Source organism: Hylobates moloch, unplaced genomic scaffold (assembly GCF_009828535.3).
Source record: "Hylobates moloch isolate HMO894 unplaced genomic scaffold, HMol_V3 SCAFFOLD_8, whole genome shotgun sequence".
Taxonomy (NCBI): domain Eukaryota; kingdom Metazoa; phylum Chordata; class Mammalia; order Primates; family Hylobatidae; genus Hylobates; species Hylobates moloch.
Window position 1 is genome coordinate 20,503,421 of NW_026652283.1, and position 20,719 is coordinate 20,524,139.

At 35.2% G+C, this 20,719-nt stretch overlaps 1 protein-coding gene across 1 annotated transcript in view; it reads right to left on the bottom strand.

The window, feature by feature from the left end:
- The window catches only part of ABCC9 (ATP binding cassette subfamily C member 9), a 229,938-nt gene that overhangs the window by 143,930 nt on the left and 65,289 nt on the right, over positions 1 to 20,719 (bottom strand). Inside the window, exons 6-8 of the mRNA XM_058443111.1 lie at positions 6,142 to 6,257; positions 3,461 to 3,520; positions 1,968 to 2,129 (exon numbers count right to left, since the gene is read on the bottom strand). Of these exons, the coding sequence (XP_058299094.1) occupies positions 1,968 to 2,109 (142 nt within the window). The 5' untranslated portion in view covers positions 2,110 to 2,129; positions 3,461 to 3,520; positions 6,142 to 6,257. The remainder of the gene's footprint in view (positions 1 to 1,967; positions 2,130 to 3,460; positions 3,521 to 6,141; positions 6,258 to 20,719) is intronic.

A 20,719-nucleotide genomic window follows, 5' to 3' on the forward strand; every position in this document is an offset into this window, starting at 1 on the left:
CTTGCCACTGAAGAAAAAGATTCAAGGTTGTATGTTAGTAAAATTCTGATGGTTTCCTCCCTAAACTACTATATAGTTTCGTTACTACGTAGAGTAATACTGGTTCATATGTGTTGTGCTAGGAGGTCCCACTTTTGTCTCCTTTTGTTCCCCTTTTTTCTCATTTTTTGACTGTAGAAAAAAAACCCCACCTACTTGAAGAACAAATGGGGTTTTGGGCTTGAAATACTGCAGGAAAGAATTTCTGTATAGGCAGCAGATGCCCCTTTTATTTGAAATGAGTATTCATGTCTTAGTTGTTTTCAATTTATTCATCGATTTATTCATCATTAGTTATATTTAATATATTCTACTAGAACTTATGCTGTAAACTCCCATAGGCAAGTTCTATGTCTTTTTTTGCAACCTTATAATTTTCCTAGTACCTGATAGTTTTTAAGATTGACTTATGATCCTTCACTAATTCAAGTAGCCAATGTCATAAATGAGAAGTCTGAATTTTTTCTATTTCCCTTTAACAATGTCCCCTCAAATTCTATTCTATTCAAATACCCTGGTGCCAGCCTCTATGCTGGATGCTAGGGATACAAAATGGAATGTCACTGTTCTTGCTCTCAAAAAGTTAACCAGATATCAATAATTGGGGAATTATTAATTGTGGAATTACAGTTAAAAAATCAATTTTTCTACTTTTGGCCAAAGGGCGTTCTTCATGGCCTACAAATAACACTACATAAACAAAGACTGATGTTTCTACATATGGCCATTCTGGTCTCATTATATTTAGCATCTGTACATTTGTTTAACATAACTATGTACCAAGAGTTATGTTGGCCTGTGTATATACCATATGATGAGTTCTTTAATTCCTCTTAGAATAATGCCAAGCACATAGTATCCTCTCAATTGATATTTGATAAATGAATAAGTAAAGGCATATGAATGATTTTCAAACATTCCCTTAAAGCAGATCATTAAATTTGGCTAGTTTTCTTAAGAAAATGCATCTGAAAACTTTTTCACTTATTTAATTGGAAAAATGTCATGCATGAAAAAATTAAACACAATCAACTCAAAATAGTGGTTGCCTCCTGTGAAAAGATAGGAACGTAGGATATGGAAAGAGTCACAAGACCGGGAAATGGTGTGCAGAGAGAGGTCCTTTCATTCTTATTTCTATATTCTTTAGACGAGCGTAGGCTCAATGGATGTTTATTATATTAGTCTCCATCATTTTAGGTATCAAAATACTTCATAATTTTAAAAAAGTTAAAGGGTCTGTTTGGGTAAGTTATACAAATTATTCATAATTGCCCTTAATTATCAGATTTTGTACATATGTAAACTGTAAAATAATAGACAAAACTGTAATATTAACTTCTTTCCAAATTCTTTGTGAATGTCCTCTTTCTACATAAAACACAACCTCATCACTCCCACTGTAACCTGCATGCTTGGCATCTTCCAGTTCCCCAAACATGTCACTCACTATCTTCCCCACCACCTCCAAAGAGTGAGTTGTTTCAGCAGGTTAATTTGTTCCTGTGCTTGTAAATAGGCTTACAATGTGGCATAGTCATTTCTCATGACTTTAACACATCTGCCCCACTGGACTATTCCCTGAAGGCAAGTACTCTTTTATTCATTTTCCATTCCCTTTACCTAACCCAAAGTAAGTGCTCAACTAATGCTGTAGATCTATCTCATATATTTCTCTTTCCTTCTTTTTAAAAAACTGCTGCTGCTACCTGAAGGCCATTCCTAAGCAAGCATGTGACCTCAATTTCACCTACGGAAGATCACCTGTCAAAAATATGTGTTTGAAAAACACAAAATACTTGCTTGTTCATTTCTCACAGCCATCAGCTTCCATGTTACAGATATTAAGTCAACATTATCACAAATCTCAGCCATTAGCAAGATACATAAACATCAAGTGGTATAACATAAGACACTAGATTACTTACCAATAAACAATATTGGAAAAGTGATAAACAACAGAAAGACATGAGGGACCAGGTTGAGGGCATCCACAAAGCAGGAATTTTGTAATACACCATCATTGATATTATATGAAGAAATGTTGTTACCACAAAATGAAAGGCTCATTTCTTCTTATATGGTTTACTCTAAAAGGGAGAGAAATGAGAAAGAAAAATCCTCTTATTAGTAAATTCTTGTTCATAAAATTATAGCCTTGAATAGGGGGCTGTATCATAAAATTAATCCCGTTTATTTTAAAAGCTGAGGAAATAAGAAACTCTGTGCCAAAGCAACCTGAAGGTTTCTTATAAAGGCCTTATACGTCCTATGAAATCTTCTTTTCCATAGCTTTTACTTCCAGAGAAAAATGCTTTCATGTGGAAAATGTATGATAATTAATATCTACCTAGAGTAGTACCTCAAACGAGTGTCTGTCTAAAATGCTTTCAAAGAACAAAAATGGTCATATATTAAGAAAAAGGAGAAAAAAAATTGAACCAATGACTAAAAAGTCAAAATGACATAATTTCAAATATTTTCCCATACTCACTGAAAATGTACTAATAAACAACTAAAGTTGTACAGCAAACTGTGACAGAGTTTGCTGAAACATTTCACTAGTTGTGGGAAATACTAATATACAGAGACAAGTGTGCCTGCAGTAAAGGCTAACAGTAATCAGTGTTTCCCTGAAGAATATTAAAAATCAAATGCTCAAGATGAATTAAACCTAACTCAAATGACAAGTCAATGAAACTACTCAGATTCCATAGTTAGAATATTCTCACATGAAATACACTGTACTCAAGTTTGAAACGCAGGATGTCTTTTAACTGGAAATTGGTACTCCATGAGTAGAAGTAGATGAGTTTAGAGAGGAAACAGAGGACAAGGTCACACTGTGCTTTGGAAGTCATTGTCAGGATTGTGGCTTCTACTCTTAGTGAAGTGGGCCACTGGGGATTCCAGGGCAGAGGAGTGACGTGCTCTCACTTACAAGTTAAATGGTTCTCTATTATTGCTGTGCCGAAACAGATGGGAGATGAGCAAAGGTCTGCTCCATCAAAATACTGCTGTGAAAATCCAGGAAAAGCTTTGACATTCTGAAAACTTATTTTATAATGCCTACTACTTATTTAAATTCTGGGCACTTCGCATATTTTAAATCCTCAGAACAACCTTGTAATTCATCTTTTACAGTAGAGGATACAGAGGTCCAGGTAAGTTCAGTAACTTGCCAACCAGTAGAGCAGCCATGTCCGCACCCAAGTGTCTGACTTATAAACTATTTCTTTCCACTGTATTACACAACCTCCAACCTGCTTTTTAAAGAAAGTATCATATCTATTCTTTAAAACAAGTAGCAGTTTAAGATTTTAACCTCACTAGACCTAGTTTCCTTTCTATATTTATGTCACACTGGATTCTGAGTTGCATTACAAAAGGCTGGCAAAAATTTTATTAACTAGCATAGTACCTTTTCTTTCTTTCCTTTCATTGACAATTGATTTAGCAATGGTCACAAACAATACTTTTCCTAGGAAAAAACAGAGTGTTATACAGAAAAGATTGTCAATGGTAGGTAAATTATTAGAGAAATCAAATTTCAAGCAAAGGTTTTATAAAGCATTATATGAATACCTCAGCTAAAGAGTCTGTGTATTTACAATCTTAAATACTTATACAGAATGCCTCTCACATATTGTTCCTGATAAGCTCTTTTTATAATAAATAATTCATATTCTCTCTAGTTGAGTCTTTCCCTCATGTTTTTTTAAAAAGTTGTATTTTTAAAACCTCAAGGTGAAGTTATACACTTGGTAAATTCTTACAAGCTATTAAGGTTTTAATCTGGATAAAAGAATAAAAGGGACTTGAAGTTTTTAAACAACAGCAAAATGGAAGTTATTAATTTATAGGTGTATGGTAGATATATTTCTGGCAAAGACAGACAAAAACAAAACTAAAAACTAACAGCTAGTAATGAAATTTTTTAGACTACTTCCTTTATTTAGTAGAAATGATAAGAAGAAAACTTAAAGCTCACTCTTAATTGAAAGAAATATATAAACTTTCCTTGCACAAACTAGAAAATGATTTTTACTTTAGCAACTTTCATAATCTTATCCAATATTATAATATTCCAGTTGGCCACATTTATAAACTAGTATCATTGAGGTAGATGCTAAAGTATAACCTGCTGCTTTGCAAATTACACCCTTCATTAGCTATAAGCATTGCTTGCCTGGTGTTTAATCAATCCTGAAATCTACCAATTAAATCGCCTTTGGATAAATGTTGTGTGTAACTGGAAAGAAAATCTCAGAGAAGTACAATCACCTGAAAAATTTAAGAACATTTTCAGACATATACCAGATATCTGGAATTCTATGCCATTAACTAATTAACTGTAAAAACACTTATTGATGCTAACCACATGCTAGTTACTAGGAATCCAATGGTGCACGTCAGAAACAGTGCCTGTGGTTTTAGACTATATGAATCAGATTACAGTAGTCTCAGTAGCTGTGGGTATATTGTAGGGGTATATGATCTAAAAGATAGGAAAATAAGCAATGATACAGTCATACAAAAGTGTAAACTTCAAGTTGGTAAAGTAAACGCTTTAGAACGATCTTTCCGTCTGCCATAAACTCTACCTTCACATTTCCTGCCGGCTCTGAACCTGTCCATTACCTTACGGCATGTCTCCTTTCACCTTTTCTTTTGACTGCTCCATTATCCTTTCCCTTTAACGCGTAGTCTCCTTATCCAACATCCAGAGTCCATGTGGCACTCTAACAGCCGGCCTCCATTACAACCCAACATGGACAAAAAGAGGGAGGCAGTAAACTTATTGCTGATATATTGATAATTATTGTGTTCATCAAAGGCATTTTATTCAACCCACGTTTCTAATTCTTAAATTTCCAGTTGTCGTTTAATGTTTCCCTCCCAGACACCAGGTTCAACTGGGAATGTTTGGGGAAAGGTATAAATTGCTGTTCTTGCTGGCTAAACTCTGTCACCTGACATCCTTCAGCTCCACCCCTTCTGGAGCTGTTTAGATTCAGCTAAGCACTGACAGAGGCCCAAGCCTCAAGGAGAGAGAGAGAAGGGAGGGTAGATGGAGAGATACAATGTTTCCCTTTGCACAAGCATAAGCCATCGAAATATGCTCAGTTGCTTATGAGAGGTGATAGAGTTGGAGAACTTGACTGAATAAACTTTAAAAACAAAGATCAAAGTGAAATTTTGCTTCTAATGTATGTCTACAGAGCAGAAAACATAAAATAGAAATACTCCTAATTATCTAACTTATGATTTCATGGCAAGAATCGCACCCTCAGTGTTTTTATTACATGAAATTCCACACATCTAGAACATATACATTTTGGATTTAGTTGGTGAATATAATACCTGACCTATCCAGTCTGTTGGTTCTTCTGCAAGACAGGAACAGGAGTTATCTGATTTAATTCTAAAAACACATTTAAGTGCTGAGGCATATAAGGTACACCATTTATTTTGGCCAGCCCTGTCCTTTGGAAATAGACTACAAGTAAAGCAAGTGAAAACTTGTCTTCCTTCCTGTTCGCTTAGCAGAAAGCGTTAGTTCTGATCGAATAGCAATTGCAGAGAGCTTAAAATGCTGGAAACACCTGGAGAAAACATGCTAAATTTAAATAAAAGTTATCATTCTTACATATAAAAAGATTCATTTTTTAATCATTTAGAGATTAACCAAATTATGTTATGAAAGAGAAACAGGACATTTTAAAGAACTTAGGGCTTTATCATCATCTAGAGCATTTTCAGGGTGGACGTCAGTTGCAAAAACAAATGCTCTAATTACTTCTTTGAAGTTATTCAGTCCCTAGTTCAAGAAATAAGAACTAGAAGATGTATAGCTAGTTAGCTAGCTACAATGGCTGTAACTGTGACAGCTCCAAGTAGGAAAATTACTGGCAAAAATGACCACTGACTTCTGACTTAGTGCCTGATCTGAATCCACCCATTTACTCTTCAGTGGCTGTGAAGTACCATCCCACACCAAAAGAAGTGTTGAAATTACTCAGTAGGTATTCCTTAGACAGATACTGCAATGGGATTTTTTTTTAAATCCCAAACTGAACAAATAAAGCAAAAAATAAATACCTTGGGCAATAGCTTCACGCTGCTGCAAACCCCTGCCGGTGCACTTGAGCTACCTTCCAAACACCGACTTCCTACACTGTCTTAAGATGTAAATTTCAAACCCAGACGCAGAACTCCTAAGAAAAACAAAGAGTAACAAAAATTAAGCAGATAGAAAACTACTTCTTGAACAATACAAGAATTGTCTACAAGGAAGGCGGTAATAATAACTCATAATAATAACTCCTTTCACTGTTTCCAGTTGATTTGAGTAGGAGCCCGCAGTTTTGAAGCAAAACTGGAAACCTGATCCCCACCCCTTCACTTCTCCAGCCGGGCCTCGTCCTTTAATTCTAGAAATAGTGATCGCGAAAGCTAAGTGCCGAGAGAGTGCGAAAGAGTGCGAGAGAGTGCGAGGGCGTTTTTGGGTAGCAGAAATGTTAGCTCAAAATTGACAGCTTACAGTTATTCCTAAAAATGTTTAAATGGCATTCATGTAAAAGACACAGATTCACTTACTCCGATGACAGTTTTCCTCCCCTAGGCGAAGCACGCAGTGCGCCGGAGCGGATTATTTTTAGGGTGGTGGGAGACCAGCTGCTGCCTCCTATCGAGTTTCTAAATTGCACAAACTGCTCTGGGCCGGGGCGGACACCGCGACTGTGAGGCAGGAAACTGGGCAGAAGCCCCGCGCGCCGCGCCTGGGGCCGCAGACCCTCCCCATCCCTGCTCTGCTCAGCTTTGACTTGGGGCACCGCGCGACGCCGCGATTTTACAAACCCAAGTAATAGGCGTCCCCTAAACTTCATTAGACATTGAAACTTGGAATATGATTCCATGATTCTCCGGAGTCGAGTTTTCAAACGTCAAAACACTCAAGGTATTCTTGTTTCTTTGTTTTGTTTTTTTTGTTTTGTTTTTCTATGCTCTGTAAGCACCCCTTTATCAGCCACTTAAGGAAGCGGATTTGGGGATTTCGCTGCTTCCCCCTGAACGGATCCGGGAAATGAAGGGCTCATTCTAGGTAGAGGCACCCACTGCTGGGCTATGAGTGCACGAATGTCTCCCAGGAGCAAGGCTGGCTCAAGTCTAATTTTCCACTTTTCCCCGGCGACCTAGAAAACTTGGTTTCTCTAGTGGACCAGCCGCCGCGCTATCGAAGGGCGACCCTTGCCCACGGTCCCCGAAAGTGAGACGCTGGTTCCCATCCATGGACTGCATAAACAGTCACCCTCTTTTCCTGTTTCCAACCAGAGACATAATCAACTCTCGAGATAACGTGTTTATATTACGATCACCCCACAACCACTCCCCCGCAAAACACAAGCCGTGAATTTTGTCCCCGACAACCCTCTTTAATTAACACCGGATTTTCTCAGGAGGCAGTTTTGAGTCAGCTTGAGATAAGCATTGTTTTCAGGAACTGTCCTATTCTAATAAAGGATGGTCAGCCGGGCGGACTGCTGCCCCCGAGGCTCCGCGTGCCGTCCTCAAGGGGCGCCGCTGCAAGACTGCGGGCTGCTGGCGCTGGTCCCCAGATCTGAACCCTAAACACCGGTGGCCTCCTGGCCTGTGCGACGCAGTCCGACTCCAGCCCTGCCAGTCCCCGGAGATTTCTCCGCGGGCGTCCCACTCTTGGGAAGGTCGCTGCGTTTCCGGGTGAGTGCCTGGCCTGCGCCAGCGACTGGGAATTGAACCTGCGGCCGCTAGGAATCTGCGAGGCCACACGGGGCCGAAACCTGGGAGGGTCCGAAGACTCCGTTCCTGTGGCCTTTGAACGCTTGACAACTTTACCCTGGAGCTGTCTGCAGCGGCGCAGGGAAATAAGAGCGCGCTCTTCAGCAGTGAGGATTCTGGTACTATGGATGCAGCCCAGGGAGACCGGGTGAGCAAGCTGGACGCGGGGCCAGAGGCTCCCCAGGGCATCTGTGGAGAGAGAACTGGATATAGGGGGGTGCCAATAATCCCAAGATGAAAACTCTGAGTGTGACTACACAAAATGAAGTTTATTTGAGGATTATAAAAGAATATTACAATTCATTAAGGTCATTCACAATGATGTTTAAAAATCATGCTTATTGTAGAAACTTTGGAAGATGTGGAAGTGTACACAGGAGATCAAGGAGCCCCCCACAGACACACCTGTGCACACACACCCATAAAACTACTGAAAACATTTTTTTTTTTATGTTTTAACAAACACAGGCGGTATGGTGCATTGATTAAGAGTGTGGACTAGGAAGGCAGCCTACTCGATATCACATCCTGCTAGTTAGTTCAGAGACTGAACAAGTCACATAAACCCCCTGTGTATCAGCTTCCTCTTCTGCTTAATGGGACAATAAAGGTAAATAATTTAAATGAATATAGAATAATTTTTAAAATAATTTAAATAGCTATATAATATTCCATTGAAAGGCTATACCATAAGATTCATTTTCCCATTGTTTGACATGTATTTGCCCAATTTTACTAATATCTGTGATCATATGATGACCTTTTTTTCATAAACTTTTTTCTTTCTAACGAGTAATGTTTTAAGATAAATTATCTGAAAAATAATTACAGGATCAAAAACGGTAGATATTTTTAAGGCTGTCAACATAGAATGCAAAATCACCCTTCTATAAAGTTCGTATTAAGTCCCCCAAATTGTATGAGATGACCTATTACACTTATACTTAAACCAGCACTGGATATTGCTATTTTTTATTTTAAAAAAATATTTTAACTTGACAGATAATATTCAATTCTGTTATTCACATTCAACATTTCTCCAATGTTGATTAATCTTTGTATCCCCTCTTTTGTGGCAGTTTGTTCACCTACTTGTGTACCTCATGGGTCTTAATGAAGTTTACCATTTGTATAAATGTTTAATAAGAGGATACTAATCAAATGTTTAATAAGAGGATACTAATCCTGCTTCATGTATGACACATTTTTCCCAATTTGTCATATTGTTAAAAAATGATAGTGCTGCTGCCTTTGAAAAGAGTAAGAAAAAAGTTTTCATGTGTTCTGTAAAGATTTATTAGAGCACACACTATGTGCTAGACATAGAAGCTAGTGATGAGTCACATCTCTAGGGTCTATTGCACTTCACTGAACTTTCTTCTAAGGGAAATTTTACGTAGGCAAATTTGCTGCTTGTTGCCTTTGCAATGTATTACGATGCTTTAGTTAATAAATATTTACCTTCATTTATATTTGTTTAAAGGCTTTAGTAAAAATTTGACTTTGGAATTTATTTTGGCATACACCATGGGATGAAAATCTGCATTAATACTTTGTTACACCAACACCATTTACTGCATAATCTTTTTCTTCTACATTGTGGTGTAATACCACTTTTGTCATATACATATAATTAGTTCATAATAAGATCTGTTTCTGGTCTACCTATTCTGTTCAATTGATCTGTTTCAATTTTTTATTATATTGCTATGATTAGACTGATTTGATTATCAGAGATTAAATTATATTGTAACCTTGACAGTGCCAGTCCCCTTTTCACTCTTTTCAAAATTTTCAAAGCTCTTCTGTTTTGGGGATTTTATTGGAATTTCATTAAATCTAGGAAGTAATTTATAAAGAACATATTTTTTGTGCTTTGTCTCTTCACCCAGAAATGTAGTTTCCCATTTATTTGTCTTCCTTTTATCTCAATATTAAATTTATACAGGTCTGTGCATATTTTGTAAAGATTGATCATACAAATTTCATATTTTTGTTTTAATATTTTGTACTGCAATTAAGGATGTACTATTTATTTTGTCCCAAAAATGCATATTTATCTTATATCCAGACACTTTATTAAGACTTCTCAGTAATTCCAGAACTATTTCACCGTTACCTTGACTTTCCAGAAATACGATTTCATCTGCAAATAGTGGTACCCTTCCTTTAAAAATACTTACAGCTTGTTTGCATTTTTTCTCTAATTTTCATTAACTACATTCCAGAAGTGTTAAATAATACAAGAAGGTAAATCATTGTTTCTTTCAGAAATATATACAATATATTTTAAATCAACATTGTAAGTATAATTTTCATAAAATAAAAAGTATCCATGATACATGTAAAATCCAAAGTCTTTTGAAATAACCGTGATCCCAAAAAGATATAAAGTATTTCTATCTCCCGAAGAAGTTATTTTGTGCCTTTAGCTAGTCAGTCTAACTACCCCTCACTTAGGTTAACAAATGACCTGAAGCCTATCACTGGAGATTAGTTCACAAATGTCATATAAAATGAGTCATACAGTACATACTCCCTTGTATCTGGCTTCTTTAGGTAAGCATAATATTTTTGAGATTCATCCATGTTGTTGTATACATGAATAGTTTATTCCTTTTATTGCTGAGAAGAATTTCACTGTATGAATATGCAGTTTGTTTATTCATTCACCTATCTGTATACGTTTGGGTTATTTCCAGTTTTGGGCAGTGATGAATGAAGTTTCGGTGAACAGTTTTGTAAACATAGGTGTTTTGTTTTGTTTTTTCCTCTTGGGTAAATATTAAGCAGTAGATTTGCTGAGTCATATGGTAATTATACATTTAACTTTACAGAAATTACCAAAATGTTCTTCAAAGTTATTGAAACATTTTACATTCCCTCCAGAAAAGTATGGCAGTTCCAGTTGCTTCACAATCTTGCCAATATTTAGTATTATCTTGCTGTTTTTCTAAATTTTAGCCCTTATATTGCATGTGGACTGGTTCTTGATTGTGGTTTTAATTTGCATCTACCTTGTAATGAATGATTTTGAACACATACTTTCATGGTGTTACTGGTCATTTATGTATTTTTTCATGGTAGGCGCAACTCTAGGGTGGCTCCTGTGACATTTGCTCCTGGTGTTACTCCCGTGATTACATTATGTTACATGACAAAAGAGATTTTGTAGATGCAATTAGGTTTACTAACTAGTTGACTTTAAAATAGGCATATTAGGGGTGACATCAGCAAGACGACAAAGTAGGAGATGCCAGCCTTTATACTTCCACAAAACACAACAATTAAACAGCTATCCCCAAACAAAAATAGACCTAGGAGGGCTCAAAAATCCAGTAAGCAAAAACACAGTGGAAAAAAAAAAAGTCACTTGAGAGATTGGCTTAGCAATGTCTGCAGATGGCCATAAACAAAGATTAAACAAACAGGGATGAGTTATCTGTATCAGCCATATGTTGGGTCCCATCATGATCCACAGTGGCCTACCCTCTAAAGGACCTTGGTAGTCTTAGCCACTGAGGACCTCAACAACCCCCACAGCAGAAAACCCTGTAGTGTTTGTTGGCACTGACCCCATTGGCCTACTCTACAGAAGACATCAGTAGCTTTTGCCACTGAAGTAACCAACAGCCATCCCACCACAGATCTCCAGGAGAGGGAAACATTGCTGCACACTGTCTAAAAGGATGTGCTTTTGTGTTGACCAGAGACCAGGGCTGCCACCCCTACCCCCAACCCCATGCCTGCTCTGGAACCCAGAGCCACAATTTCTCTGCACACACATGCACCTTGGACCCCAGTTCTGTGAACACTCTGCACAGGCTCACACTCCATGCCTAGCTCTATGGCTGTTGCACATACACTTGTGTCTCAGGCACTAGAGCCACAGCTGTCAAAGTATAGGCAGTCTGGACACAGAGCCACTGTCTATCTGCATGTGTTCACACTCTGGACCCTGGCTATATGGTCACTTGGCAGGCTCCTGCATCTCAAACATTGGAATTCCTGTCAATGTGGGCTAGCCAGAGCCCTGGACCCTGGAGCTGCTGTCTGTCCACAGTGCCTGCATTCCAGACCCTATCTCTGTGGCTGCTCTGCAGACGCCCAGTTGTGCATCAGACACCATTGTCACTGCCACTGTGAGGGTGCCCATGTGCTGGGCTTGGCACCAAGAGGGATCCCCTCAACCATGACATCCCCTGTGGGAGAAAAAGAGATCAAGAGGTTCCTAGCAGCCACCAAAGATCCCAACTGCTTTCATCACCACTGCAGACATGCATTGCCTTGGCCATTAAAGAATCTTGCAATCTTTGCCAATGTTAACCTCAGCTGATGAAGCCATGTGGAGATTATACCACTGAGCCTTCCCCAAAGCTATAATTTCCACACTCGATCCAGTCAGTGCCCTCACACCAACCTGCAGGTGAATGTCTTTTCCCAGTGAAGCTAGTCTATAAAGTCTAGAAGGAATAACTGCTCCATCAATTGCTCAGATACCAATGCAAAACTATAAGATACATGTAAAGTCAAGGAAACATACCATCAGAGGAACACAATTTTCCAGGAACTGATCTAAAAGAAATAGAGATCTATAAATAGCTGGGCAAAGAATTTAAAATAAATGTCTTAAGGAAGCTCAGTGAGCTCAAAGAGAACATAGATAACTCTGAAATAAGGAAAACATACAAGATCAATGGAGATAAATAATAAAAAAGAACTTCTAGAGCTAAAGAATACAATGAATAAAGTGAAAAATGCAATAGAGAGCATCAACAGCAGCTTTAATCAAGTAGACCAAAAATCTGTGAACTGTAAGACAGATCATTTGAAATTATCTAGTCATTCTAAGTGAAGTAGCTCAGGAATGAAAAACCAAACATCATATGTTCTCACTCATAAGTGGGAGCTAAGCTATGAGGAAATTCTTCAAGCTGAAATGAAAAGAGACTAATTAGTAACATGAAAATACATGAACATATAAAACTCACTAGAAAAGGAAAGCATATAGTCGAATTTAGAATACTCTAATACTCCAATGGTGGTGTGTAAATAATTTAACTCTAGTATAAAGGTTAAAAGACAAAAATATTTAAAAATAACTAAATGTAAAAAATTTGATAATGAATATACAATATAAAAATATATTATGATATCAAAACACAAATTGTCATGAAAGTAAAAGGGTAGAGGTTTTTCTAAGCAATTGCAGTTAGGTTGTTGTCAGCTTAAAATAGACTATTATAACTACAAGATGTTTTATGTATGCCTCATGGTAACTACCAAGCAAAAACCTGTAGTAGACTCACAAAAGATAAAGAGAAAAAAAACAAAGCATACCGCTACAGAAAACTATCAAATCTCAAAAAAAGACATCAAGAAAGAAAAACTGTAAAATGGTTAGAAAACAATGAGTTGACAATAGTAAGTTTTTATATAGCAATCATTAGTTTACATGTAAATGGATTAAATTCTTCAATAAATACTTCGATAAATGGCTAAATACATGTTTTAAAGGGCCCAACTATTTGCTGCCTGTGAAATACTCACTTCAGTTTTCAGGACACATATAGGCTGAAAACGAAGGGATGAAAAATATATTCCATGCAAAGGATAACTAAAATAGGGCAGGGATGGGTAGCTATACTTTTATCACACAAAATAGACTTTAACTCAAAAATGCAACAAGAGAAAAAATATAATGATGTTACAATAAGGGGGTCATATAACAACTGTAAATATATATGTATCCAACATTAGAGCATCTAAGTATATTAAGCACATATTAACCCAACTAAAAGAAGAAATAAACAGCAATGTAACAACTTTAAGGAATTTTAACGCCCCACTTTCAGCAATAGATAGATAATTCAGACACAAAATCAATAAGGAAACACTGGAATTGACATCTTAGGCCAAATGAATCTAAGAGACATGTACAGAGCACTCCATCCAACAATAATAGAATACAAACTTTTCTCATGTGCACACAGAATATTCTCTAGGATGGATTACATGTTAGGTCACAAAACACGTCTTAATAAGTTTAAGAAGATTGAAATCATACCAGCTATCTTTTCCAGCCAAAATGGTGTAAAATTAGAAATGAATAACAGGAGGAATCTTGAAAAAGTCACAAATATGTGGAAACTAAAGAACATACTCCTGAACAATTAATGTGTCAAAGAAGAAAAAAAAGGATAATTTTTTTTTAAATCTTGAGACCAGTGAAAATGGAAACACAGCCTCCCAAAACTTATGGGATGCAGCAAAAGCAGTACAGGGGGAATTTGGTAACAATAAATACCTACATTAAGAAAAATGAAAGATATCAAATAAAAAAGCCCTAATGTTACACCTCAAGAAACTAGAAAAAGAACAAGCTAAGCCCACAATTAGCAGAAAAGAGAAAATAACAATGCTCAGAGAAGAAATACATAAAATAGAGACAAGAGAAACAAAAGAAAAGACCAATAAAATGAAGAGCTGATTTCTTGAAAAGATAAACAAAATTTAAAATCCTTAGCTATACTAAGAAAAAAGAGAGAAGACTCAAAAATGAAAGAGAAGACATTATAACTGATGTGACAGAAATACAAAGGATCACAACAGATTACTAAGAAAAATTATATGCCAATAAATTGGATAACCCCCAAAAGAAGGATAAATTACTAGAAACACAAAACCTACCAAAACTGAATCATGAAGAAATAGAAAATCTGAGGAGGCCTAAAACTAGTCAGGAGATTGAATCAGTAATCAAAAATCTCCCAACAACGGAAAGTCAGTACCAGATGGCTTCACAAGGGAATTCTGCCAAACATTTAAAGAAAAATTAATACTAATTATTCTCAACTGCATCCAAAAAAATTGAAGAGAATGGAACACTTCCAAACTCATTTTATGAGGCCAGAATTTCCGTGATACCAAAGCCAGACAAGAAAACTACAAGAAAAGAAAATACCAGCCAATATTCCTGCTGAACATAGATATAAAATTCTCAACAAAATACTAGCAAACCAAATCCAACAGTTATTTATCCCAGGGATGATTCAACATATGGAAATCAATGAATGTGAAAAACCATATTAACAGAATGAGGGGTGAAAATCATATGATCATTTCAATAGATACAAAATATTTGCAAAATATTCAACATATTTTATAATAAAAATTCTCAACAAATTTGATATTTAGAAGGAATATCCCTCAACATAATAAATGTCATATATGGCCAGCCCATGGCTAACAATGTATTCATCATGAAAAGCTGGAAAGCACTTCCTTTAAAGTCAGGAAGAAGACAAGGGTGACCACTCTCATCACTCTATTCAACATACTACTGAAAGTCTTAGCCAGAATAATTAGACTAGAAAAAGAAATTTAAAAAACATTCCAATTGGAAATGAAGCAGTATAATTTACAGATGACATGAACTTATATGCAGAAAACTCTAAAAGCTGCACCAAAAAAAACTGTTAAAACAAATAAAAAAGTTCATAAAGTTGCAGGATATAAAATCAACATACAAAAATCAGTTGGGGCCAATGCCCTAACAACAACCTAAAAGAGAAATGATGAAAGCAACCCGATTTCGGTAACATAAAAAAAAAAATACTCAGGAATAAATTTAACTAAGAACCAAAAGATTTGTACAATGAAAACTATAAGACATTGATGAAAGAAACTGAAAACATATATTTGCAGTGACATAGATGGAACTGGAGATTAATATGTTAGCTACAACAAGCCAGGCACAGAAAGAGAAATACAGTACATTCTCATTCATATGTGGAAACTAAAAAAGTTGATCTCATGTAGCAAGAGAATAGAATAATGGTAGCCAGAGGCTGGGAACCAGGTGGAAGTTGCCAGGGGAGAATTAAAAGAGGTTGGTTAATGACCACAAAAATACAGTTAGATAGAATGAGTTCTAGTGTTCAATAGCACAGTAGAGTGACTATAGTTAACTATAATTTATTGTGTGTTTCGAAATAATTAAAAGATAAGATTTTAAATATTCCCAACACAGAGAAATGGCAAATATTTGAGGTGATAGATTATCCTAATCACATTTGAATATTACATATTGTATGCATGTATCAAAATGTCACATGTACCCCATAAATATGACAATTATTATGTATCAATTTTTAAAAGCAAGAAGAATTGAAGATATATATAAATAAAAAGTCATCCTGTGTTCATGGATTGGAGGAATAAATACTGTTGAAATGACTTACTACCCAAAGCAAACTACAGATTCAATGTAATCCTGATTAAAACCCCAATGGCATTTTTTACAGAAATGGAAAAAAATCCTAAAATTCATATGGAACCACAATAAGACCCTAAATAGCCAACGCAATCTTGAGAAACAAGAACAAAGCTGGAGACATCACACGTCTTGATTTCAAAATATATTACAAAGCTACAGTAATCAAAACAGTATGGCACTGGCATAAAAACAGACACAAAGACCAGTGAAACAGAAGACAGAACCCAGAAATAAACCCATACATATATAGTCAACTGATCTTCAAGAAAGGTGTCAGTATCACATAATGAGGAAAGAATAGTCATTTCAACAAATGGTGTTGGAAAAACTGGATATTCACAAACAAAAAGAATGACATTGGACTCCTGTTATACATAATACACAAAAATAAACTCAAATTTATTAAAAACTAAATGTCATATCTGAACCTATAAAAATTTTCAAAGAAATTATAGGGGAAAATCTTATTGACATTGATCTTGGCAATGATTCCTTAGATTTAACACCAAAAGCACAGGCAACTAAACCAAAAATAAACAAATGGGACCACATGAAACTAAAAAGCTTCTGCACACAAAAAAGGAAACAACAAAATGAAAAGGCAAACTACAAAATAGGAGAAAATATTTGCAAACCATATATATGATAAGGGGTTAACAGCTAAAGTATATAAGGAACTCATACAGCTCAATATCATCTAAAAAACACAGTCCAAGGACTTGAATAGACATTTTGCCAAAGAAGACATACACATGGCCAATAGGTACATGAAAATGTGGTGAACACTACTAATCATCAGAAAATGCAAACTAAAACCTCCATGATAATCACCTCACATAGGTTAGGGTGGCTATTATTGAAATGATAAGATCAGTATGGATAAGGATGTAGGGAAAAGGGAACACTTGAGCACTGTTAGTGGAAATGTAAATTGGTACAGCCATTACATAAAACAGTGTGGAGGTTCCTCAAAAAATTAAAAGCAGAACTGCCACACCATCCGGCGATACCAGTTCTGAGTATATGTCCAAAGGAAACAAAAATCAGTTCTCAAGGAGAACATATCTGTACTCCCATGTTCTTTACAATATTATTCACAATGATCAAGCTATGGAAACAACCTGTCTATTGATGAATAAATGGATAAATAAAACATATATATATATACTTATATACATTATATATGTATGTAAATACATTTCATATACATATAGAATGAAATATTATTCAGACATAAAAAAGAAGAAAATCTTATCATTCGTGACAACAATATGAGTGGACCTGGATGGCATGATGCTAAGTAAAATAATCCAGGCAGAGAAAGACAAATACTTTTGTGTGGAATCTAAAAAGAACAAGAAAAGTTCAAACTCATAGAAAGTGGAAGTAGAATGGTGGTTGCCAAGGGCTAGGGAGGAGGGGAGGTGGGCAGAAGTTGGCTAGATGGTACAAACATGCTGTTATAAGATGAGTATGTTCTGAGTAACTAATGTACAATATAACTACAGCTAATAATACTGCATTGTATATGTGAAATTTGCTGAAAGTGTAGACTTTAAGTGTTCTCACATTTTAAAAAGCAATTATGTGAGGGGATCGATGCATTAATTAACTTGAGTGTGAAAATCATTTTGCAATATATATCGAATCATCATGTTGTACAGTTTAAATACATAAAATTTTATTTGTCAGTTATACTTTGATAAAGCCAAAAAAAGAAAATGTAGGCAGATTATCCAGGCCTAATTTAATCACATAAACCCTTTTAAAGTCAGAGTTTTCTCAGGCTGGTGGTAGAAGAGAAATTCGGATAGAGCAGAAGAATGAGAAGTATTTGGTGTGAGGGAGGTTCTCTGTTCCTTAGATGAAGAGGGCCATGGGTCAAGGATCTAAGAGTGGCCTCAGGACCTGCACATAGTGCCCAGCCAACAAGCAGCAACGAAATGCATGAAATTCTTACAGCCATGAGGAGTGAAATTCTTCCAACAAACTGAACGAACCTAAAAGTGAATTCTCCAAATAAAAACTGGACCCTCCTAATAAGAGCCCAGCCTGGTCAACACCTTGATTTTTGCTCGACAGACTCTAAGCAAAACACCCCTTCAAGCCCACCTGGACCAAGAGAACTATAAGACAATAAATGGGCATTGTCACAAGTCACTTAAGTTTGTGGCAGTATCTTACACAGCAATAAAAAACTAATGCACTTCTTCTGTAAAGCATCTGTTCAGACTTTTGCCCATCTTGTTTTAATTGGGTTATGTTTTTATTATTGAACTGTAACTTTTAAAATATATCTATATATTTAATTTTAATTTTTAACTTTTGTGAGTACACAGTAGGTGTATATCTTTATGGGGTACATGAGATGTTTTAATTTGAGCATAGAATACATAATAATCACATCATGGAAAATCCATCCCCTTAAGAATTGATCCTTTGTATTACGAACAAAACAACTATACTCTTACTCATTTGTAAATACCCAATTAAATTATTATTGACTACAGTCATCCCACTGTGCTATCAAATACTAGGTCTTATTCATTCTTTCTATTACTTTTTAAAAAATGTATTACGCATATGTTATTTGTCAGCTATATGTATTGAGAACACTTGTTGCCCGTTGGTGGCTTGCTCTTGGTGTTTTTAAGGAATATTTTAATTTTGATCAATTCAAATTAGCAATTTTTATTTGTTTATTCAATAGCTTAATGCATTGACTTTCCTCTCTAAAAAATTTTTGTCTAGCCTAAGATCATAAATATATTCTCCTAAATTTATTTTTAGGAATTATATGGTCACAGCTTTTGTGTTGGTTCTGTGTTCTAGTTTTGGTTTACTTCTGTGTAAGGTATAAGGTAGGCATTGAGGCTCATTTTCTCATTTTTTTTGTGTGTGGACAAAATTCATTCTTGAAAAAGCAATCTGTTCCCCCATCAAATTACCTTGGTATATTTGTTGAAAATAACTTGACCATACATATAAATCTCCTCTTGAACTTTCTGTTCTGTATCATTTATCCATGTCTATTCTTTTGCCTATGCCATTCTGCTTTATACTGTAGATTTTTAGTAAATTTTGAAATAATGTAGAATAAGTTCTCCAAATTTATTCTTCATTTTCAAGATTACTTGAGTTATTCAATGCACCTTTCATTTCCATATAAATTTTGAAATTAATTGGCTTGTCAATTTCTACAAAATTCCACTAATATTTTTATTATGATTGTGTTGAATCTGTACATCACTTTAGGGAGATTTACATCTTAACAACATTGGGTCTTCCAATCCATGAATACAACATGACACTCTTTTAGCTAGGTCTTCCTTTATCTCTCAGCTATGTTTCCAACTGTGTTCAGTGTATATATCCTGTATATACCATAGCTCACTAAATCTATCTCAAAATATTTTGTGATTTTGATAGTACTGTAAATGGTATTTTTAAATATCATTTTCTAATTGTTCATTATTAGTATGGAAATGTCTTTGTATCCTGCAACATTGCTAACTTCACTTCATAAATTCTAGTACTGTTGTAGATTCCTTAAGATTTTCTATGTTCATGATGGTATCATCTACAAATAAAGACAGATTTGCTTCTTTTCCATCAGTATTTTTTTCTTGTCTTGTTACACTAGGTATCACCTCCAGTATGATGTTGAATAGGAATAATGAGAGTGGACATCATTGACTTGGTCTCAGTATGAGAGGAAAAAGGATTCAGTCTTTCACTATTAAATATGATATTATGGTTAGAATTTTTATAGATTACTTTGTCGTATCAGGGACATTTCCTGTTATTCATAGTTTGCTGAGTTTATTATGAATTGTTATTTAATTTTTTCAAAAAAAATTTTTCTGCATATATTGTGATAATCTTAAGCTCTTTCCCCTTTATTCTGTTAATAGGCCAAAATGAATTGTTTGATTGTTGAGTATTAAACCAACCTTGAATTCCAAGGATAAGTTTTCCCTGGTGATGATATCATCTATATATTCCTGGATTCAATTTACTTATATCTTGTTCATAATTTCTTCACCTATCTTCATGAAGAACATTTTTTCCTTTTCTTTTCTTTTTTTTGTGGTTTAGGGGTTGCTTTCTGTTTGTTTTATCAGCAATGTCTTCATCCAATTTTGATATTAGTATTCTGCTAGTCTCATAAAATAAATCTAGAAGTCTTCCCTCCTCATCCATTTTCTGAAATAATTTTATTTAATTATTCTTTCTTCCTTAAATTTTTGGTAGAATTAAAAGTTGAGATCATGAAAGCCTGGAATTTTCCTTGTAAAACAGCTATTAATTTCTTTACTAGACATGATGGTACTCAGATTTTCTGTTTCTTCTTCTATCAGTTTAGATAACCTGTGACTTTTAAAGAATTTGTATATTTTTTCTAATTTTTTGAATGCCATGGCATAAAGTTGTTTATACTATTTCCTTAGTATCCTTTTGATGTATATAGAATTTTTCTAATTTAATTTTTAAATTTTTCTAATTTATTGAATTTTTCTAATTTAATTTATTAAGTAATAATTTATTAAATTATTTAATTTACTAAATAATTTATTAAATTAT